The sequence below is a fragment of the Hippopotamus amphibius genome, chromosome 4 (genome assembly GCF_030028045.1).
Source record: "Hippopotamus amphibius kiboko isolate mHipAmp2 chromosome 4, mHipAmp2.hap2, whole genome shotgun sequence".
In the NCBI taxonomy this organism is placed as follows: domain Eukaryota; kingdom Metazoa; phylum Chordata; class Mammalia; order Artiodactyla; family Hippopotamidae; genus Hippopotamus; species Hippopotamus amphibius.
Genome location: NC_080189.1, coordinates 33973969 through 33998452, shown reverse-complemented (window position 1 = coordinate 33998452; position 24484 = coordinate 33973969). Strand labels below are relative to the sequence as shown.

General features: G+C 37.7%; 1 protein-coding gene across 15 annotated transcripts in view; it reads left to right on the top strand.

Moving 5' to 3' along the window:
- ST7 (suppression of tumorigenicity 7) overlaps positions 1-24484 on the top strand; it is a 262062-nt gene that overhangs the window by 106960 nt on the left and 130618 nt on the right. For 14 of the 15 annotated variants that reach the window (XM_057731593.1, XM_057731583.1, XM_057731580.1 and 11 more), the window contains one exon: positions 21831-21913. In XM_057731593.1, coding sequence (XP_057587576.1) covers positions 21831-21913 — 83 coding nt within the window. Of the gene's footprint in view, positions 1-19164; positions 19191-21830; positions 21914-24484 lie in introns of those variants that run through there. The other variant, XM_057731589.1, reaches the window with a different exon arrangement.

Here is a 24484-nt window from a genome sequence, read left to right as displayed (position 1 = left end):
CCATTCATTTGTTGATGGGCATTTAGGTTGCTTCCATGTCCTGGCTATTGTAAATAGTGCTGCAATAAACATTATGGTACAAGTTTCTTTTGGGATTATGGTTTTCTTTGGGTATATGCCCAGAAGTGGGATTACTGGATCATATGGTAGTTCTATTTGTAGTTTTTTAAGGAACCTCCAAATTGTTTTCCATAGTGGTTGTACCAACTTACATTCCCACCAACAGTGCAGGAGAGTTCCCTTTTCTCCACACCCTCTCCAACATTTGTTGTTTCCAGATCTTGTGATGATGGCCATTCTGATTGGTGTGAGGTGATACCTCATTGTGGCTTTGACTTGCATTTCTCTGATGATTAGTGATGTTGAGCATCTTTTCATGTGTTTGTCGGCCATCTAGGCTTTTATTTTCATAAGGCTTTGAGAGATTAAACCTCTTAAACCTTTGTAATGCTATCTAGTAAAGTTAAGGAAACCAGCACTGGGTAATAAATAAATAATGGTGTTTTAGTTAGAACCCCTTCAAAAATTGGAAATTTGGCTCCTCTTAAGACAGTGAGCTGTACTTAGCTGACATGTTTGTTTACCAGTAAGTAATGAGTCTGTGATGAATAATGCTCTTTTTGCATTTGTACTCTTTTTGGTACAGATGTACAACTTAATAGAATGATTTCAAATTGATTAGTATTGCAGCTAAACTATGAGATGATATCACAATTTGGGTTACTAAGTGAATTTAATGATTTTAAGTATAATTAGTCCATTCTTTCCAGCTTAATTCCAAGATAGTGAACATGTAAAAATTATCCCTTGGTGAAGGTGATACCAGTGGTATGCTAATATGGGTGAGAATAATTCTTATCCCTTCCTGAGGGTTTTTATGAAGAATAATGATGAAAATAATTACATGTTGCAAATCTATTGAAATCTTTTCTAGCCTTGAAAAATTTTAATGACCAGTATCCTTCCTGTTGCTTAGGTATGTAAGTATCCATAGCTTGAAGGTTTATAATTTATAATTTTGAATATACATTATATACCCATTGAACTCATCATGGTGACAATTTTTACTTTGTTCCCTGGCATAAGTCCTACATACAGAAATAAAGTAGTGGAGGTGAGTGGAGATGGATTGAAATGGAAGCTAGATAATGTAGGGACTATGCGTTTCTTTGCTCCCAAATTAAGTAAGACATTTGGACTAATGCGGAGACTGAGAAGTTGAGCCTCTCCATGCAGCCCACTGTTGTCCCCTGTGGCCACTCCCTTGGACATCAAGAAGAAGTAAGGGAAGGAAAGGTGTGTTTCTGTGCTTTCCTCTGCTGTGTGCCATCTCCTATCCCCAGCCTGTTTGGAGGGCTAAGGCCTGAGCCAATGTGAAAAGAGAGCTGGAGGAGACTCATCCTCTCATCTCCCAGTCCTTAGAGTTTTCTAGAACAGTTGCTCTATGAATTACAGGGGATTCCTATAACTAAATAATTCCTCATCTTCTTTAGAAATATTGAGGGAATTTCAGAAGATCCCAGATCCCATTTAAAAAATGAATTACTATGCAAAGATGCAGAAACTATCTTGATAAATCTGTAGTAAAATTGAAAGTAGATTTTTCATTTCCAGGTTATCAACTCAGGATGTAGCTAATCCAATATATGTGTGTGTGAGTATATAACATATACACAAAACTCCTTTAGTGTAAGTATTTCTTGTTGGGAATTCTGAATGATTTATAAATATTGTCTCATTTTCTATAGCATTCTTAGAGAAGGTAGAAGTATAAAATATACATGTATGACTAGGTGTGGCTAGCACACCAATTCATTCAAGATCCTAAAGGATTGTTTTTGGGCCAGAGTCACATTTAGGAATCCAACAACTCTGCTTTTATATTGCTGCAGATGTGTGTTAAATGGGTATTATAAGGTAAACCATAATAGCTCCAGAATAGATTTTCATGGAAATTGAACAATTTAAAGTGAATAATATACAGTAATAATAACAATAATTGTTATTATTATAGATAGCATGTGGCATTGCCTCATTTTAAGCAAACTTGAAAGAATTGCATGTTATCAAACTTTTTGATCTTTGCCAGTTTCTAATCAGCGGAAAGGGGTTAGGTATTGGTTTCTTGGAGCTCTTTATTTATTAGTGAGATTAGCCCTTTATGATATGAGTTGCAAAGTTTGTGGTTTTAGCTTAAATCCTGTGCTAGATTTGTTAGTAGAGACTTGTCATTTGTCCTAGAGTTGAAAAGGACTTTATAGTCCAAATTCCTCAATTTATAGATGAGAAAAATTGCCTCAGAGACATTAAGCCACTGGCTCAAGAGAGAGCAAATCTGACCCATGTCTTTTCTAGGAGGAGGTGTTCCATGTAGCTAGGAATGCTTGAAGGACAAAGGGAAGAACTCTTTTTTTTTTTTTTTACATTTTATTTATTTATTTATTATTTTATTAATTATTTTTTTGGGAAGAACTCTTAATTGCACCTATGTTTCTGTAATAGTTTTATGCAACGTTGACACAGAATCCAAAGCATAGTTTGCAGTTCTTTAGTGCTGAGAAGGTACAACTGGGCATTTCAACAATTTAATAGCAGGGTAGAAAAAAATAAGGATTTCAAAAAATATAATCATTGTTTTTATAATATTAGTTTTAGGAACATTGCTGATTAGTGGTGTTTTGCTTATTACAAGTATTTTATTTTAAAAAATCTAAAATTTTGATACAATTTTCTTTTTTAATTTTTAAATTTTTTAAACTTTTTATTTTATATTGGAACATAGTTGATTAACAATGTTATGTTAGTTTCAGGTGCACAACAAAGTGACTCAGTTATACATATACATGTATCTATTCTTTTTCAAATTCTTTTCCCATTTAGGTTATTACAGAATATTGAGCAGAGTTCCCTGTGCTATACAGTAGGTCCTTGTTGGTTATCTGTTTTATTTTTTAATTTTTTAATTTTTTTAGGTCTTCATTGGAATATAATTGCTTTACACTCTTGTACCAGCTTTTGAGGTACACCAAAGTGAATCAGCTATATTTATACATATGTCTCTATATCCCCTCCCTCCCGCAACTCCCTCCCACCCTCCCTGTCCTGGCCCTCTAAGGCATCACCTGTCATCGAGTTGATCTCCCTTTGTTATACAGCAACTTCCCACTAGCTATCTATTTTGCAGTTGGTAGTATATATATGTCTATGCTACTCTCTCGTTTCATACCAGCTTCCCCTTCGCTACACCCCCCCCCCATATCCTCAAGTCCATTGTCTACATCTGGATCTTTATTCTTGCCCTGTCACTGGGTTCATTGGTACAATTTTTAAAGGTTACTTTCCATTTACAGTTATTACAAAATATTGTCTATAGTCCCTGAATCATACAATACATCCTTGGGCCTATCTTAGATCCAATAGTTTGTACCTCCTACTCCCCCACTGCTATCCTGCCCCTTCCCCGCTGTCCCCTGTCCCTGCCACTGGTAACCACTAGTTTGTTCTCTGTATCTGTGAGTCGGCTTCTTTTTTGTTATACTCACTAGTTTGTTGTATTTTTTAGATCCCACATGTAAGTGATCTCATATGGTATTTGTCTTTCTCTGACTGACTTATTTCACTTAGCATAATGCCCTCCAAGTCCGTCCTCCAATTTTGCAAATGGCAAAATTCCGTTCTTTTTTTATAGCTGAGTAGTATTCCATTGTGTATATATACCACTTCTTTCTGTTGATGGGCACTTAGGTTGCTCCCATTTCTTGGCTACTGTAAATAGTGCCACCATGAACATTGGGGTGCATGTATTTTTTCAAGTTAGTTTTTATCTTTTCTGGATCTGTACCCAGGAGTGGGATTACTGGATCATATGGTAGCTATATTTTTAGTTTTTTGAGAACCCTCCATTTTTATAGTGGCTGCACCAATTTACATTCCCACCAACAGTATAGGAGGGTTCCCTTTTCTCCACATCCTCACCATTGTTTGTTATGTTCTTTTTGATGATAGCCATTCTGACAGGTGTGAGGTGATATTTCATTGTGGTTTTAATTTGCATTTCCCTGATGATTAGTGATGTTGAGCATCTTTTCATGTGCCTATTGGCCATCTGCATTTCCTCTTTGGAAAAATGTCTATTCAGTTCTGCGCATTTTTCCCAATTAGATGTATTAATTAATCCAGCCATCTGGAGACAAATTAATTGTACTTATTGGGTTATAATATAAGCATTGTGAGTCCAAGTTATCTTGTTACTTTCGTTCTTTCTAATGGAGTTATTATGCAATTATCAGCTTATTATCATGTAGTAACTTACGTGATTTAAACAACACTGCTTAAAGCCTAGGGTGACCCAGCTGGAGAAGGCTCAATGCCAGCTACATGGTAGCAAGATAGATGCTCTGCATCAGGGTCTTTTCTACTATTATAAAGCTTGAAAAAGAATAGAACAAAAAAAAGTTGTGGTTTTATGGATGCCTTTATGGGTGATAAAATTTAAATAAGCATATGCAGGACATTTTAAGACAATTAATGTCTACCCTTTTAGTTAATTGGTTGGGGTGAATTCTCTCTTATTGTTTCACTTGCCTTATAATTAGCTTTAGCTCAGCAATTAAGTCATGTCACCAGCCCACTGTGACACTGAAGGATGGCGACAGGGCTTGGGTGGGTGGCACTGCTCGGTACAGACTGTGCATGTTAAATGAGTTGCTGGCTTCCTAAATGGCTCTCCTTCTCTGGCTTAGAAACAGTCTTTCATGTTCTTGAATAAACCTGTGTGCTATCCATATGCAATTATAAATGTACTGGAATAAATAATTCCATATGAGATTTTGTGAGTGTAGCATTGTAATCATTAAAAATTGCTCAGTGTTCATCTTTATAAAACTGGAATTCAGATACATATAAACATATATAACTTTTCCTATGTAGTTCTCCGTGAAAACTTCTTAATAAAAGTAGGAGCATTTTGTTATTGTTGCTATTAATCTGTCAACGTTATCCTTAAATATCTTATTTTAAACTAAAATAAATAGATATGTTCTTTTAAAATTTCCCTTAAATAAGAAAACATCTTATTTGTTGAAATAAAAAATAGCATATATTGGTTGTGTTAAAAACTATATATACTTTTATTGGTTACCAGAATAATACATGCATATGTAAAAAATTTGACTATAGATAGTGTAAAAAGTGTAAGATGAAAGTTTCACATAATCTCACCTTCCAAAGATAACTACTGCATTGTATGGTTTTTAGTTTTATGCCATCTTTTGAAAATATCTTTTTCCCCTGATTAAAAGAAACAACACACGTAGTAGAAAATTTCAAGTCTATAGTGAAGGAAAAAGAATTTATACATAATTGCACCACTCAGAGTAGAGCAGTATTGAAATGTTTGCTTTGTATCCTTCAGCTTGTCTTTGCATACTCAGAAACTATACTTATACTTATGTACCTACACATATAGTAAATGTATAATCTATGAATTTTTACAAAAGATGTCAAACTCTATAAAGTTATATAATATTTTTAAACTAAAATGTAGTGATCATTTTTTCCTAATGTGATTTTATAACATGATTTTCAGTGGCTGCATACTGTTGTATCATAATGGTATATAATATTTAACCATTTCTTTTGTTGGATATTTAGTGGTTTTTTGTTTTACTTTTATAAATAATATATTTATAAATATATTTTCCTGAATAGCCTTGAAGATAAATATATGCAGAAATCCATGATTATTTCCTTAAGATAAATCCCTAGGTGTATAGTGATTTTAAAAAAACAACAAAAATGTGCTCAATTCACATGTACAAACTTCAGGGATTGACAAGTGGATGAGCCAGATCTCCTCATATTTTTAGAATGATTTTAGCAAGTAAATTTGCAGATTCCAAATTTCAGTCTTTTAATTTATATAGATAATCTTCTAGGCCCAAACATTCTGGGTTTAGGTATTCAAATCCTGTGTTTGAATGTATAACCACCCCATTTGTGCAAGGGAAGCCTATTGTTTGTGTTTTAATATTTATACTCTTGTTTATGTTACCGTTTCACATCTGTTCAGCGTTTGGAGTTGTGCATATCACATCAAATCCAAAGTGAAAAACAGTCCAACACAGGTTTTATGAGTCAGTAACAAGTATAACAAGATTTCTTAGAGAGAAAGTATATGTGACTTTCCAGGATGCTCTAAACTTCTTTTCTTGTATTAGCAGATTTCATTCTAGGAGCAGAAAATAAATTGTTAGGTTTTGTTTGTTTCAAAATAAAAATAAAAATAATTATCATAACTTGAAAAATGTAAAAGGGTACTTCCTCAAGTGTTGACTAAATCAGTAACTGTATGATTAGAATAAAACTACAGTTTTGTGCATGTAGTAACTGTAATAGCTGCTGTGTAGAAAGCTCATATTAGGTGCCCAACTCAGCCCTAGGAGCTTCTTGCCACTCTTATTAATCTTCACTAAGGCCAGGATAATAATGTATGTATGGCAGGCTTGAGTGCTTGGATTTGAAATGCTCCTCAAATTATTCATCTTTTTGATGTTTTGGATCCAGGAAATATTTGGGTGTCTCTCTACAGTTTGTTAAACTTTTTTCAGTGAATTAAAATTTCCTTCAGACCATGACATAGAAACTGTTTCAAGTGTGATTAGACATAACAGTTAGCAGAAGTTTTAATCATTTTATCCATCTTCTTACTTCTTACTACCATCGTTTAAGACTTTTACACTTTACATGAAAAGTTAGTACTTTATGCTCTCAAGTAGTTTTTGTTTAGCTTTCTTTTAGTCTTTTAGAATTTGTGGTTTGCCAGAGGGAAGTGAGGAATTCAGATGTAATAGGAGTGATACAATAATGTGACTATAAAGTAATGTTTCATTTCTAAGTGGCTATATTTGTCCAAGGGTTTGGTGTTGCCTAAAATGGTAACTGTAAAGAGATAACTAAAATTATTTTTGAAAAATTTTCAGGCTTGATTTATCAGCGTTCTACTGGTAAAACAGAACCAGTGGGAATTTTTAATGTATATACGCGTATATACACATACATGCAGGATTGGGGGTAAGGAGAGAGAGAGAGAAGGGGAGAAGTAAGGAGTTGGCTTACATGATCATAGCCTAACTAGGCAAGTCTGAAATCCCTAGGGCAGGCTGGAACTAGTAGGCACAAGCTGATACTGCTATCCACAGGCAGAATTTCTTCTTTGTCAGGGAGGCCTCAGTTCTGTCAGCTGATTGAACCAAGTCCGTCTAGATTATCTAGGATAATTTTTTTTTTTTTGCTCAAAATATTTGTATTTATTTATTTATTTATTTTGGGGGGGGATACACCAGGTTCAATCATCTGTTTTTATACACATATCCCCGTATTCACTCCCTTCCTTGACTCCCCCCGCCTCGAGTCCCCCCCCCCCCCCTGCCTCGAGTCCCCCCCACCCTCCCCGCCCCAGTCCTCTAAGGCATCTTCCATCCTCGAGTTGGGCTCCCTTTGTTATACAACAACTTCCCACTGACTATTTTACAGTTGGTAGTATATATATGTCTGTGCTACTCTTAGGATAATCTTAAAGTTAACAGTGTACTTTAATCACATCTACAAAAATACCTTTATAGCAATACTTAGAATGATATTTGATTAAATAACCAGAGATTGCAGCCTAGACAAGTTGACAAATACAAAATGATATTTGATATCTGAATCAGTGCACAGGTCATATAAAAGAACCAGCTTCATTAATATATATATCATAGTTTATCTGTGATAAAAACCAGAAACACCCAATTTGACTACCTAACTCAGGTACTAGTTTGGGCCATACAAAATTTTGTATGTTGCCAAAGATAAAATCTACCTTCAAAGTACTGATATTTACTGGAGTTGAAAAGCAAGTACATCAGGCTTCAATTACAGTTTTAGAAAGTTCTGAGGAATGGCAACATCATTGGAACACTGATGGCTCCCCAACAGAATTTGAAGGGGCAAATGATCATTTAAATCTATACTTCTCAAACGGGGGCACATGACTCCACTTAATTTCCTTCTGCCATGAAGGGATACGTCAGTAGAAAACACCAGAGAAACACATTTTATTTAAAGTAGGCCAGGGATCAGCAAACTGTTTCTGCAAAGGGCCGAACAGTGCCTGTTTTCAGCTTTGCAGGTCATAGAGTCTCTGTCACAACTGTTCAACTCTGCTATTGAGCGTGAAAGCCGCCAGAGGCCATGAGGAAACTAATGAGCACAGATGGAAAGAAATGAGCTGACTAGCGTCTTTGGATGAGAGCTGCTGTGGGGTCCCTCCAGTGGAAGATGCCCTTAGAACAGTGGTTAAGAACTCAGCCTTCAGAGCCAGTTGCGCCTGAATTTATGTCTTGGGTATGTGACTGTCTAGCTGTGTGACTTTGGATAAGCTACTTGAGTAATTTAATCTTCACAGTTCTTATCTGTAAAAATGGGCAGAATAATAACACCCCATGAAGTTGTGAAAAATCAATGAAAACAAGGAATGTAAAGCATTTAGCCCATTGCTGAGAGTCTTATGAAGACCCCATAAATATTTTCTACTACTACTACTACTATTATTATTATTATTATTATTATTATTATTATTAGTCAGATGTCAAGTTTCAGCACCAATGAAAATTTTGAGCCATTTAAAAATTATGATGAAAAAAGTCTTTATAATTTTCCAGAGCTAGGACATGCTCTAATTTTTTTTTTAATTTGGTGGGAATAAAGATAAATTTTATGTTTTAAGTTTGGTCAAAAGTATTAGGAGTAAATTAATTTTAGATTGTCATTTTTTTGTTTCCTGGTTTTAGAACCTAAATACCTGTTCTTTATCATTTGGGTATGTCCATCTTTATAATGTTTAAGTCGGTAATGGTGGTTATTCCTAAGAAAGAGGAAATGAGACAAGTACGTAGCAATTCTGTACAAAAAAGAAGAAGAGAAGGGGAAAAACGCCAAAAGGAAAAACAAAGGAGTATGTCAAGTCACTAGTGCGCTGTGGCAAGCAGAGAAAGTGTTTCTGTCTCATACTAAACTGAGGTAGACAGTTTAGAGTATTTTCAACCCCAGTTCTCTGCAAGTGGGCTTTTCTTCCCCTGAATATTTCCTTAGAGCAGCTAGGTCCCTTGCCTCCCTGTTCCGAGACATTATTTGATTGTCTTTGCAGCTGTTGATTTGTCTCATGTTATACTCCCATCATTTCTAAATCTGGTTTGGTCTGTGATGAAGTCTGCGAAGTAGTTCATTTTAGTGGTTTCTGTGTTTTGTGTCTGTTTGTTTTTCATTCTTCAGCAGTTACTTAAGCCAATAGTCATGCCTTCTTATGTGATTACATGCCTCTCCTCATAGCCTCCCTACTGTTAGTGAGCAGTATTTATGGTTTGTGTATGTGAAAGTCTGCTATAGCTGTTTGCTATGCTCTAGAGCACTGAGAAACAGTGTAGTCACCAGAGTGGTTTCTTTTTGTTTTGTTTTCCTACATGTCATCAAGTACTGCTGGAGTGCCCTTCCTACATTCTGAATCAAAGACAGCTGGAAGTTAGAAAGGAGCACTCCAGTCAGTTTTACTTTCTAAAAAGCTGTATGTAGTTGTTTTCCCCCCAGTAATGTTTTTCTCTCAAGTCCAAATTTTTTAATAGAAAATGTTCTGTTAAAATTCTGGAAATAAAATAAAACTCATAAACAAAATTGAAAAACAACCTAAGGAAAACTGCATCAACTATAACAGTAAAAGTCTAATATACCTACCAAAGAAGGAAGTTCTGTAAATCTGTGATCTTCCAGTAGAAAAATAAGCAAACAATATGAATCAGTAGTTTCCCAAAGAATAAAACTAGAGAAAATAAACATGAAAAATTTTAGCTTAGCTAGTGATCAAAGAAATAACTCCCTCCTTTCCTTCCTTCTCTCCTTCCTTCCTCTCTTTCTCTTTTTCTTTTTCTCTGTCTCCCCTCCCTTTATGCCTCCCTCCCTCCTTACCTCCCTAGTAATTTGGGAACACATGATACTTAATTTGATGAGGTGGATACTCTCAAACACTGCTGGAATGGAAAGTAGTTTGACAATATGAATTGAAACTTTAAAATGCTTGTCACCTTTAGGTCATTAGTATTACTTCTAGGAATCCACTCTAAGGAAATCATTAGATATGCCCATTAAAGCATTATATATACAAGGACAGTCACTTTCATTTGTAATAGCATTGGAAACATCAGAAACTTTAGAAAAAACCTACATTTCCAATGACAGAAGTGGTTACATAATTATAAAAAAAACTTCAGAAGGAAATATTATTATGCAGCCATTAAACTCATGTTTTCGAAGAATGTTTAATGAGATTGGAAAATGTTCACACTGTAATTTTAAACGAAGAAGAATAAATGGTGCTTAACAAAGAATCAGAGAAAGGAGCCAGATCTACCAATTACCAATGTCTATATTTATGCCCTGAGCATTAGACAGTGCTGCTTTTTACTTTGTGAAATATCTGGTTCTGGATGTTTATCTTGCCCTGTAGTAATTTAAATGGACAAGATACACAGTAAAATAGAATTCAGAACAGAATGCATCAGAATGTGCAGACATCATCCTTCATGGCTAATGATTGTCTTGAGGGAGAGTCAAGAGTCATTTAACGTGAGGTTTGTGTGGTAATGAATGGCTCAGTAACCAGCCACCTTCCCCCTCACACTCAGCTCAGGAGGAAGTCATCTCAGGGCCTGCGTGCCCCTGACTGAGGCTGTGGTTTGGGGCAGCCCTTTGCTCTCAGGTCTCAGAGGGCTCCCTGATCCCAGCCACAGGTGTGGCTCTGGAGCAAGTGCTGTATCGTCATTTCAAAAGAGGCAGTAACATTGGAAACCTCAAACAGCAAATCTGAAAGTTGGGTGTTTCTCTGTATTATCTCCCTAAATATGGTATCATTTACCCCAAAGAAAGGTATGTCCCCAAGAGGAAAGAGCACATGCTTTGTGGTCTGGCAGAGTAATGTTTGAATTAAGCTTCAGCTCATAGCTGCATCTCTGTCAGTGAGAAAGTGGGTAATAATGTACTTTGCAGGGCTGTGGTGGGGATCAAATGATTAAAGATATATGTTAAACACCTAAAACAGTGCCTGATACCTAACAGCTCTCAGTACATCTTCTGAGTTAAAATATTAGTCAGCCTTTCTCTCTACACTTTGTTGAACTAAAATAAGCATTTAGAAGTACAGCCTGATAAGACACTTTTTTTTTGTCCCCATAATGATACTGTTAGACCTCTTGAGGATAATGATCTGATTTATATTGAAAATGGCATTTTTGCAAATCACTTACTGTACTTGCTTACTGAGTAATTATGTTAAATATGTCTTTGTGCTTTAGTCTCTACATCTGTCAGTTTGCATGATTTTATCTTAGCAATTTTCTAGGGAAGACTTAGCCTGTGCAGGTTATCATTAGCAGTGCTGTATGTGCTGACTTTTCTGTTCTTTTTTCTGTTTTCTTTCTTTCCTTTTTTTTTTTTTTTTTGACAGGGTGTGGGGGGAGATTTTTAAAAATTTTTTGTTTTTAAAAAAGTTTTGGAAAACTAACCTTGAAAAGTTAATCCATTTTTTTTTTCTTTTAAAATTCGGCGATTTTATAGTAATGTGATGGTTGGCCTCCCAGTGGTAATACCCATTTATAATATAGCTGGCCAGAGGTGCTCTCTGAGTTTGTGGCACAGGATTTCTAAGTATGAGGTTCACCGACTCATTCAGACCCAGGACTGTGGGCTCATTAATCCTGGGTTTTGACCATTACTAATCTACCTGTAGGTAAACTGCTAGGTCCTAAGAAACTAGGCATTAGGGAATTGCTAATTAAAACATGCAAATTTCTTTCTTTATTTTTACATTATTGATGAGTGGTTCATTCACAGTGAAGGACGACAATGTCTGAAAACTATTTGAGATAGAGTAGATTTGGAAGGGAAAAAAAGGTCATGTACAGGCATTGGGAGCATTTGTATTAGGGACAACATAGGGCATCTGGAATTTAGATATATCTTTTAATGGATTTTTTTTTCTAACTGGCTTACCAATATTTGAAAATACCACTGTTCCAATTTCCATCGACTGTCACCTGTAGACATTGCTTAAAGCCGGGTTCATTTGTGATTTACTACTTACAATTTGCTGCCAGTCCTGGACCTGGGGAGGTAATTTTAAGTGCCCTCTGGAATAATAACCAGTCATTTGATGCAAATGCAAAGCCAGATCTAGTTACTGGAATTGAAAATAATGAATCCAAGGGCTTATTTTGGACAACTAGGCAGTTGGAGCAGCTGAATGCTAAAATATTGGTCTGTCTAGTGGTTTTCCCTGTGGCTTCTTAACTCTGTGGGTTATGCATCCTCGCCCAAAAGGAAGTAGCCTAACATACTTTCCAGCAGACTTTCTGTTGTGGGGCAGCTTTTTACTCAGAACAGAAATACATTAGTCATTGAACTTGTGGAGAATATAATAAAAAGAAACACCTAACTTAAAATTCAAATGTGAGATTTACTACCCCGTGGCCTGTAGTTGCTTCTCTGGCTCAAACTATGATCTTTGAGCAAGCTCTTGAGCTATAAGTTAGCAGAGGATTTCAAAACAGAGCAAGGAAATTACTAGAAAATGCAAAAGTCAGAATAAAATTGTTTTTGTCATTTAATCCCAACTGATAAAACAGGAATGTATATAAGTGTAATTGTTGGGTTGAGCATCATGTCAATTAAAGTGCTTCACTCTGTTTTAATTATTCTTTAAGACATATATGAAAAGAAAAATCTGAGAAAAAGTAGACGCATTTCTAATGATTAACCATTATCTTTAAAAGTTTGATAGAAGAATGAATCAGTATTGGGTTTCTTAGGAGGGCTAATCTTACTGCAGTAGAATAAAGGTTTGAGTTTTATTCCTAGTTCATTTACTAACTCATAAGGTGCTATTTATATTTTCTTTTAATTTAAGTCACACTTAATGATAAACTCTCTTCTTTCCCGCCAGACTTCCTATAGGAGTAGCCTGTGCTTGCTGCCATGATTTCCTTACCAGTCACTGTCTTTAATCACTTGCCATATGACTTTGGCCCTACTTTGCCAATATTCTCTAAACGCTTACTCTTTATGTCACATTGTTAGGAGCCAAATTCCGTTGAATTTATCTCTGCAACATCTGATGTGCCCAGCTGCCCACCCTAGTGGTGTTATAGGAGCTCCCCTCTGAAATAACTCCTAAAGGTGTACATTTTACATACTCCTTCATTACTATCAGACACATCTGTCTTGCTCTCATCTCTGTTCATGAATGGTGAGTATGTTCTCACTGTCTGCTGTGTAAGGTCTGATTTTCTTGGCCTGATATTTGAGCCAACACTCTCTCCCACTGCTTCTCCTCATCCACCTTATACTCCAACCCAATTACTCAATTACCCAATTACTCCAACTCCTTTGTGTATTGTAACATCTTCTGAAGTCCATACATTCTCTTTTCTCCTCTCCAGCCTCATGCTCGAAGCTTATCCTTCTTTCAAAGCCCAGAAGGAAAGACATCTCATTCATTAAGCTTCTCTGATTCTTCTAGCTAGAAGCGATATTTTATTCCTCTAGATTTTATCTGTACCTCTCTTATGATATGTTTCATATTCTGTCCTGTGTTATTTGTGTGGGCATCTTATTTTCCTTTCTCAAGGTCAGTCTGTTATTTTTTTTTTAATTTCGCAACCCCAGTGTCTAGTTCAATGTCTTGTGTTTTTATAAGCCAAGTACATTTTGGATAAATTAATGAACTAGCTAATATTAATAAGTATAGAGCATTTCCTGAAAGGTGTTTTAGACTATTCCATTACTCTTGTTAATATTCTTCTTACCTTTCTGAGTTATTTCTATGCAACTTAGATTTAACAGTTATCTGTTCAGGCAGCCAATTGCCACAAGTATTTTGTACGCTTTTAGGTGGTTATATCTATTCTAGCCCTTTAGGTAATGAACTTTTCAGCATGTAATCGTCCTAAATCAAACCATTAAGGTTTCTTTTTTTTAAAAAAATAACTTCCAGTAAAGGAGGGGTAAATGAGAAGTTGATGACCAAATTCTTTTCAAGATGATGGAAAAGTCCAAGCACATTTTGCATGGCTGATTCTGTTAGGAGCCTTTTGGAGCCCTCCAGTGTGAACACAAGAACCACCGAGAATATTCTTATACAACACTGATTGCAGCCATCCTATAGAAGTGTGCATTATAGCTCACTACAGTGATACTGGACTTTTCTAGAACTCAGCCATCCAGTCATTTCAACTCCTCAAACCACCAAGCTGTAAGAAAAAGGGCCAGTATATATAGCACATACAGATGAGCATCAAAGAGTTACCAATGGGACATCACAGGTCTTATTTTACATAGTTGCAGTGCTCATCCTTTGGTTCTGCTTAGGAGTCTTTTCAAAGGAACATTCATTGACGCACATGCTGTCCCCCACCCTAGCCCAAGGCTGAGTTAGGAGTACCAACTTTCTATTTCCAGAGTAACACTTAGAAGAATAATTGCTTATTGACTCGTTTCCATGTCTGCCTCTTCCACAAAATCCAGAGCTCCTTGAGGACAAGAACTATGTATTATATGTCTTTATATCCCAGCATTTTACAGTGTTTGGCATACATTAAACATCAATATTTATTGAATGACCAGAGTTATTCACCTGCCTTTGACGGAACAATAGATTTTTAAGTAGCATATATATATTTAATAAATTTATTTATTTATTTATTTATTGACTGCTTTGGGTCTTTGTTGCTGTACACGAGCTTTCTCTAAGTTGTGGTGAGCAAGGGCTACTCTTCATTGTGGTGCACAGGCTCCTCATTTTGGTGGCTTCTCTTATTGTGGAGCATGGGCTCTCAGTGCGTGGGTTTCAGTAGTTGCGGCACACCGGCTCAATAGTTGTGGCTCACAGGCTCTAGAGCGCAGGCTCAGTAGTTGTGGCGCACGGGCTTAGTTGCTCTGTGGCACATGGGATCTTCCTGGAGCAGGGATCGAACCTGTGTCTCCTGCATTGGCAGGCAGATTCTTAACCACTGCACCACCTAGGACGTCCCAAGTAACATATTAAAAAGAAGGAAAGAAAGCAGTTTGAAGCAGGCACACAACAACAACAAATAATAGCATGCCAGGTGACAAAAATGGTATGAGAAAGACTGAAAAACACATTAGTCTGGGATCACTTCTTTTGGAGGGAAAAGCATAGAGTACTTGAATAGTTTCTAAACATTGCTGACTGCTAGCACAGTACTATAGTTTATATTCATTTTGATGACTTAGAGCTGTCAAGTAAAGACTGAAATATTTTCTGAATATTCTGTTTAAAGATGCAGTCAAGTATGTAATGCATTTTGGAAAGATTTCCTTGTAAAATTGCTTTAAAAAGAAAACATCTAGTTTTTAGTAGGATAGGTCCTTAACTATCCCAAATAATTCATTTCTGAGAGTTCTACATAGCCAAGGTGTGAGGATAGTATAAGTATGTCTGGACCTTCTTGATTGATCAGTGAGTAGTGGTCCTTCAATCTATTGATACCTAATAAGCATCTCACACTGTACAGGTACTTTGGGGATAGAAACACACAGACACACACACACACACACACACAACCAGAAGACAAGGTCAGAGCCATCAAAGACAGTTTTTCCAGATATAGGAAGTTTGTTTTGTTTTGTTCTGTTTTTTATCAGAAGTCCTGGGGCAAAGTTATTACAATTTTATCACCTAGCCCTCTGCACTTCTGCAGGCATGCAGTCTTCATCAAACACTGAGTACCCCCGTGGACCAGGCTCTGTGATGGGTGCTGGATGATGGAGGCACACTGAGTGCTTGTAGGCTAGGGGAGCCCAGAGCCTGGAGGACCACATCTTCACAAGGCTTCTGTCTCTTTGCAGAATAAGTTTAGGGAAAATTTTCTCCCATTAGAGGCAAATACGTCTTTTTTTCTTCCTGATATTAAACAGTTTATGAAAAACAAAAAGATTCATAAATCTTCAACCCTAAATTAAAGCATGTTTTAAATAGCTAAAAATGTAAAAGACTTATACAAGCCTCTCTCCTGTTGTTGACTATAGTTCCTTATCATCAGCCGGCTTGTAAATAAAAGGGAACAGGTAATCTGAGATCTTGCTTCACTTGTCCTTTTGGGTTACCATGGTTTGTATGTGACCAGGCTTTGGACAGTCCTTCATGGCTTGACAGATGGCTTCCCTCCAGCAAAGGTCGGGGAACCATGAAGATTGAACACTGCTTTGATATAGTTTCCCAGATCACAGCTGAGAAAAGAAAGAAAGAATGTGCTCAGCTCCACTCCTCAGTAGAGCCAGATGCCCAGTAAAGCAAAAACAGTATACCTGTAAAGTTGCCAAGACAACATCAAGGGTAGAGGGAAGAGTAGACAGAATGATTTATGAGGGTTTCTTGCCATAAGAACAGGTCTAAAAATATACTTCCATGTCTTTTTCCTCTCAAGGATAAATGCCACAGGATTTATCCAGGGAATTGTGATGCATAAAAGCTTGAGACCTTATCAGAGCCCAAGGAGACCAGGGGTGAAAGGCAAGGAGAGGGAAAGCAGAAGCAATAAATGAGAAAACATGCTCCCCATGTGCTTTTAATCTTCTGTTGAATTGATGCAGTTTTACAGATGTAAAACTGATTTTTTTTTTGGAAACATGCAAATATTGTATACTTTAAATGTGTCAGTTTTTCAAAAAGACCCTTTACTGGGGTAAAATGAAGATACTTGGTTTCCATAGTTTTAAAAAAAATTCCTCTGAGCTTCTGCTTTAATATTAGTGGATTTGCAAAGACAGTCACAGATCAGCATGTGGGATAACATGCTGTCATGGCAGCAGAGTTTGAAGTTACCTTTTATTTATGAACAGTTGAGAAAGAAGCTCTTGGAGCAGATAGAGTTGGTTTATCTTAACACCCTTTCTGGGCTCACTGCAGTTAGCTGGAGTTATTGGATGTCCACATTTCATGAATTATACACGATTGTATCAGTTTTTGCATTGTCCATCTACTCACTGCGTAAAATCATTAGAAGTCCTCAATACGTAGAATACCAAATAGCAGCGAACACCTTTAATTTTTAGAAATACAATCTGGACTCATTTCAATTTGTCTCATCTGAGAGTAGCCCATGCAGTCACAAGTAATTTCACCTGGGTAACTCTTGATTCATCCTACAAGTCTCAGATGGGATGCTTACTCTTGGCAGGAATTTCTCTTGATTTCTTAATACCTTTGGGTGCTATGTGTCCTCCTAACACCCTCATGTGTCCTCTTTGATATGCATTTGCTTAGCGGTTTACTTACCTCTCTCACCCCTTGGATTGTGAGTCCCTTGGAGGCAGGGATCGGGCTCTGCTCACTGCTGTATCCCCAGCATCTGGCCCAGGGTAGGCACTCAGTGAATAGGTTCTGGTTGTGCGGGGCAAGGGAATACCTGTTTCATCTGAGCCTCAGAGCAGCTCTGGGAAGGTGTGGAACTTTCCCAGGGCCACCACACTGCAGTTGGTTTCATATTTAGAGACCAGGTCTCCTAACCCTGCTCTCTTTCCCAGGCATAATTTTTTTTAGAGAAAATCTCTTCATTTTTTTTTTTTCATCCAGCTTAAATAGGCTTAGCTTCTTTAACCCTTCTCCTAGGGACTTTAGTCTTAATCTTTTCAGTGATTGCTGACTGTTATAACTTTCTCATTTTCTCTACTTCACATGCCCTATTTTAGCAAGACGTTAAATGAAACACAGGACAAAACAGACCCACATTTTTGGATGTCATAGACTTCATCACACTGCGTATTCAGTTCTGTTTAGTCAGTACCTCCAAGTCTTTGATGCTGCCTTAACCTGTTCTTTCAAGGGCTTGTGTTAGGTGGAATATATCTTAAGGGTTCAAACACTCCTTAAGCGTTACGTGTTCATTCTGTTTTACAGAACGTCCCTTCCAGGAGTGTAACTGGGGAATTGTTTGTGCTCTAAAGAATATGGGGGAAGGCTCTTACTGTCATGAGGGCCAGAAACAGGGCTGGCTCCTCACAGACAGGGCCTCACAGGGCCATTCCACGTGACTCCTGAGTAAGCCCTCTGGTATTCTGGTTCCCTGCTCCCTGGGGTGATTCTTCACTTTCCACAGTTGACCTGTTGTATTATCTTCTTACCTCCTCTCTTCTGTGATCCAGAGGAGTTACTGAGTTTTCAATTCACTTCCCTACCCCTCCTACCTAGTTTCTTTGCAGACTTGTACTTAATTCCTTCCCGTTTACTCATTAATTAAATAAGAAGATTGTGCCAAGTTAAAGCTTAGTGTCTTCAGAACGCCTGATGACACAGTCCCTGAGGCTGCCCTTGAATAACTGATGCAGTATTCTTTGAGCAGTGACCAGTTAGAGTGTCCAGCTGGATCAGATGAAAAGCCTTCTGACTTACTAATTTTTGTTTCCAAGTTGGTATAGGACATTGTATAATTTTATGAATTTATTCTTATCAAAGCCAGGTTAGTCTTTACCGTTTGTTTTTGAATTTGTTTTGCCTTAGCCCCAGCAGCCTTGGAGATAGTATCAATATATCTTTAGATGTCAGGAATATCCAGTTTATATTTCAAACCACAAACCCAACAGTTATCTGGTCTAATTTTTAGGTACTTCATCAGGCCTTCATATATTTTCAAAAATACTTGCTAGTAACCCTGATGAAACTAGGTAAGGTATTCCTAGGTTTAAGGCAGTCTGGTGCAATGTGCAACCCTCCTAATTTAACAGGGGAATCTTTAACTAGATGCTCCCCTTCAGGGTGGCTTCCTGCACTTCCACCGTAGGGCTGCACGCACTGATGATAAGATCCCAGTGGACTTATCTTTAAGAGTCAGTCTGTGGTAAAAAATAAGTACAGTATTAAAAAATCCATCTTTTAGTACCACTTATTTAGAGCTTCCTCTCCTTTTCTAATGAAAGATTACTGTTTTCCTTTTGCTATTTTGTTCCTTAATGCTTTTCAGCAGTATCCTCATATACACCCTTGATGCCGGGAGCCTGAGCTCTGTGGGCTGGTGACTGGTGTTCAGGTCTTTGCCCGGCCTCCACCTGTGAAATAAGATGAATAATAAGATTGACCTCACAGAGTTGAAGTGAGCATTAAGTTCTCTAATTTGTAAAATTGCTTTGTTATAAACTTTAAATACATAGATAGATTCAAATGACAAGTACTGATTGTTGATATTTGTGCTCAGAATTGCCAAGTGCCATGTCTTAATGATGTTAGCCAGAATATCCAGTAAGACTATAAAATTAAAAGGTTATTAAATGAACTCCTCCCTCTCTCTAAAGGTTTCTATTTCTGCTTCTTTCATTCTCTATTTGTGTATGTGTCTCTCTCTCTCTCTTTTTTTTTAATGCCCACCATTCTCTCTCCCAACTCTAGCAGCTTTCTATAACTGGATATAGTAGACAAGCATGCTTTAATTATTACTTATGCTTGCTATATAATCTTAAGTAAAACTAAATGTATAGAATATTTATTTTTATCTCTTTAAAAAACTCACATAACTTTTTTCACTTGTCAATTAATCCCTGAATCTTTTGTCTCCAGTAGATCATTAATTTTCAGTAGAAAATTTTTTTCCCTCCATTGCTTTATGCTTTTATTGCTGGGGAGTTAGCAGGGCTACTGAAGCACTTCAAACTCAGGCAAATCTTTTCTTCTTCCTTTTAGAAATGGATTTCATTGAATTCTATGTTCAGTTTGTCCCCAAAAACTTACTGAAAAGTAAATGATACAGATATGAATGTTCATAACTACAGAATAACAAAGTGAATACCCTATTTTGGTGACTTTAAAAAAAAAAAACAATGGGAAGTGTGGAATCATTCATAGTGTGAGGAGGAGAATTTGGGGAATTTTGGGCATGTTAGAATCAAACTGTCAGTTATAAGCTTCAGGTTTATAACTAGAATTGTTTGATTTTTTTTCCTTTTTAGAAATTTGCCTCCTTCTATAGACTGTTATGTGGAAATGACAAACCACAGTTGTTTGTTTGTTTTTTTAATAGCCAGGTAGAACCACCTCAGCTCAAATGTACCTGCTCTGGCCTCAGAGCCCCAGGCTGACCACTCCTTCTGTGCCTTACTCTACCTTGCCGGAAGAGTCCGCTTAGTCAAGTTGTGACTGTTGACTGAGCACTTTGTGTTAGTCCAGATTTGTGATCGCAAGTGACAGACCATGAGTCATGTCAAACCAGTTCGTTTAAAGTGGGTGTGGGGGACAGTCAGGGGAATTTGAAGGAAAAAAAAGAATAAATAAAATGGGTGCGGGGGAGGATGGTTTATTGAGAGCATGCCCAGTAGACGAGAGGATGAAATCAGTGCATCCTTCCACATCTTTGTCTTTAAGAAGGGTCCACAGCTCAAGCTCCTTCCCTCCTCACCCCACTTCCCTCCTCAACCCATGCAACCACCTGGAAAGGCTGTGCGCTTTCCTCAGGGCCTCAAAGCAGGCCCTGTCCTTCACTCACATTGCCTTCTTTCCTTGTCCTGCCCACTTTGGTCTGGTTAACTCCTGCTTACTCTCCTAGACATCTTCCTGACCCCCAGCCTGAGATGCCTACCCTGAATGTGTTTTCATAAAATTCTGTGCATAGGACCCTTCTCTGCACTTATTAAAACTGTCTGGTAATTGCTTATTTGCTTGTCTGTTTCCCAGCTAGACTTTGGCCTTCTAGAGGGTGGGAGCTGTGTCTGAATCATGCTTCCATTCTTTGTTCACAGTCTCATTCATAAACAGAGAGAAGCATTTGTTGAATGAGTGAGCATGGGATCTCTGTGTTGGTGACTTTGCTTTCTTGGCTGAGCTCAGGACAAATGCCAAAGCCTTTTCCCCTAATGACATAGAAGTCCTGCTTCTTACTTTCTTCATTTTAAAACAGGACTGGGTATGATCCCCTTCCACAAACAAATTCAGTAAAGAAATGTGAATATGCATGCAAAAAACCCTTTAGGTCAGTTGTGGTTTTGGTAATAGTCAAAGTTTTGTGCAATTTCCAGAAGTAAATAATGACTTATAAAATGTATAAGTGACCTTACTTAATGGGCAACCAGATCAACTATATAGTTGATGTGAACAGAGTAACAGGAGCTGGTCAGGAAGCTGCCTGACCGTACACATTTATTTTTAGTGGTTTGTTTTCCATCTTTTCTTCATTGAATCCAATTATTTTGATGAGCAGTCTAACAACCTTGTAAGTTAGCTGAAAAAATTTTAATAATATATGCTAACTGATATGCTAACTTGTCCTTTCTTTTTCAGGGGTAAGCATAGTATGAGAATCTTTAATAACTGTTTAATATAGTTATTTTTCATTTGATCTAAGGATGAAATACTGCTTGTATTCATCAAAGACTCTGATGTGTGGGTCCCCCAAAACATATGAGGGTACCTTCTGTTCCTCTCTAACAATTTAGTAATCAGATTTGATTTGACTCTTCAGTGGCTGTAAATCCATGAAAATCATTCACAACAGTAGTTTTGGGAGGCAGAAACAAAAAAGCTGCTCTTTCTTCTTGTATGTAGCTGTTTTCTTTTAGGATATATAACTTGAACCTACTATTCCGAGCCTGTGTAATGCCAAACCATTTTAATGGCACTTGGCTATGATTCTAATCATTCTTGTCATCAGAAACAAATGATGTCACCACAAAGAAAAATGAGAGTTGGTTTTACTGATGACATACTCATGCATTCTCTGTTCTTCTCCTTCTCTCTTGTTTTCCAGTGAGCATGTTTTTGAACACATTAACACCGAAGTTCTACGTGGCCCTGACAGGCACTTCCTCACTAATATCAGGACTTATTTTGGTAAGTGGTGGAATCCTTCCTATTTAAAAACATGCTGATTACTAAATATATATGTTTTATATACATATATAGAAAAAAATTCTAGAAGAGTATACACCAGCAGCTTACAGTGATTGCGTGTGTGTATATGTTGGGTAGGGAACTGATGGAGACCTTTCACTGTCCAGGTTATATATTTTTAAAATATTTGAAAAAAGATTTTTTTTAAACAATTGTATACTGCTTTTGTTGAAGGGAAAAACAAAATGTAAACAAAATGGAAAATAAAGGAAGATACAGATTATTGTGTGTCAAATTCTAATGTCGAAGATACTGTAAAGTAGGTGTGACTCAAACTAAAATGCTTTTCGTTACCCTTTTCAAAACGAATTATTGAACATAATCAAGATCAGTAGAAATATAGCTCAGTTTCTTTAAATGTATTGACATGGATGTGGCATTTCTAAGCTTTTTACCCCTTCATCTCCTTTTCTTTTAAAATTGCATACACGTCCCTGTTGCTTCCTTGAAAAAAAATCCCAAATAGGCAAAAAGCAATATGACATTCACTCCTAAGGCTCTGTTGCCTTTTGCTCTAAAATAATTATAGGTGTAATAAGTTATAACACCTGTTTTCTTTAAGTGACCTTAAAGGGGTCCATCTAGGGATTTCCCTTCTGGTGCAGTGGTTAAGAATCCGCCTACCAATGCAGGGGATACAGGTTTGATCCCTAGGCCGGGAAGATCCCATATGCCGCAGAGCACCTAAGTTCACACACCACAACTACTGAGCCTGCGCTCTGGAGCCTGTGAGCCACAGCTACTGAAGCCCATGCACCTAGAGCCTGTACTCACAGCAAGGGAAGCCACCACAACGAAAAGCCTGCACACTGCAATGAAGAGTAGCCCCTGCTGGTCGCAACTAGAGAAAGCCCGCGCAGCAACAAAGACCAATGGAGCCAAAATAAATAAATAAATAAAATTTAAAAAAAAGAAATAATAGCTTCTAAAAAAAGGGTGGGGGGACTTCCCTAGTGGCGCAGTGGTTAAGAATCCGCCTGCCAATGCAGGGGACATGGGTTCGATCCCCGGGCTGGGAAGATCCCACAAGCCATGGAGCAACTAAGCCCTGTACCACAACTGCTGAGCCTGTGCTCTAGAGCCCAAGAGCCACAACTACTGAGCCCACATGCTGCAACTACTGAAGCCACACACCTAGAGCCCATGCTCTGCAACAAGAGAAGCCACCACAATGAGAAGCCCACACTGCAACGAAGAGCAGGCCCCAGTTGCCACAACTAGAGAAAGCCCACACACAGCAACAAAGACCCAATGCAGCCAAAAATAAATAAATAATTTTTTTTTTTTTTTTTAAAAGGGAAGGAGCCATCTAAACTTGTGGAATCACTCTAATATAATTAAATTTATATTAAGGACCTTTAAGGAGAAAGAGGTTTTGAAAAGCTTTTTTCCCTCTATACATAATACTGTGATTACTAATTATTATAGAGACATGGACAAGAAACAATACAACGAGGTAACTGCTAGTGTCGTTTCCATCTTACTAATACATAAGCTGGGTAGGAAGTAACCTGCCTTGGGTCACATAGCTGGCAAGTGGTGGAGCAGGATTTCAACCCAGGCAGGCTTGCACTAGAGCCTGTGCTTTTATCACTCATTGCACCGCTTCCCTGGTTAAGTCTTAACTGTTTTTCTAGCTTGCTGAACAAATGGCAGGTCTGGATTTTATTCCAGTAGTATCTTGGTGTGTGTTCACTAGGCTGTAAATTAATTACCAGAATGCGGGTTATTCCTTTTCATTCCGGTGAGCTAAGCCCAACAGTCGTTTTCCCTGCTCACTCAGAGGTGGTGACATCGCATCTCCTTGCTTCTCTTCTCCTCCAGATCAGGGGTTTTCTTAGACCATGACCACTCTCCCTGTGTGTGAAGTGTAGCTGCTGAAGCCTGATGATCACTGCCGTGTTGTTTTATGATATATTTGTCTTGCTGCATTCCTAGGAAGCAGAGGATACTCCTGACTGATGTAAAAACTCCGAGCAAAGGAAAACCTCTGATGTGAAGATTTTGAAAGGCCTTCTCGAAAATGCTTGGTCTGTACTGAGGGCAAAGTCACTACCATGTGAGAATAGCTCTTGTTAGCTTTAGGTCCTGCTTTAGAGATTGTTGACACTGGTGTTATCCAGCTCTTGGGGACTCAGCTTTGCTAGTCCTTGAAATGCACCCAGGGCTGAGGTTTCTGTTCAGCCAGTGTTGTTCTTTTCTGCCAAGTGCGTTTCATGGAGAGGCAGCATTGAGGTAAAGGATCAAGTGCTTTGCAAAATAGCTGTGTGCATAGAACTACTTAGTGGTTTGTTTCCTGGCACCAGAGAGACAATTACCTAACTATTCTCCCCTGAGCAATGTCGAGGGAGCTAGGCAGTGAACACTGAAAGTGCAGGGCTGCCCCTGAGGAAATTGGTTGTTTGGGGACCTCAGGATTCCTATGCTGGAGACTGAAGTGATCATGCACTGTATATCTTAGGCGAAGAGAGGTAAACACAAACACCCCCCCCCGCCCCCCGCTATTTCCCC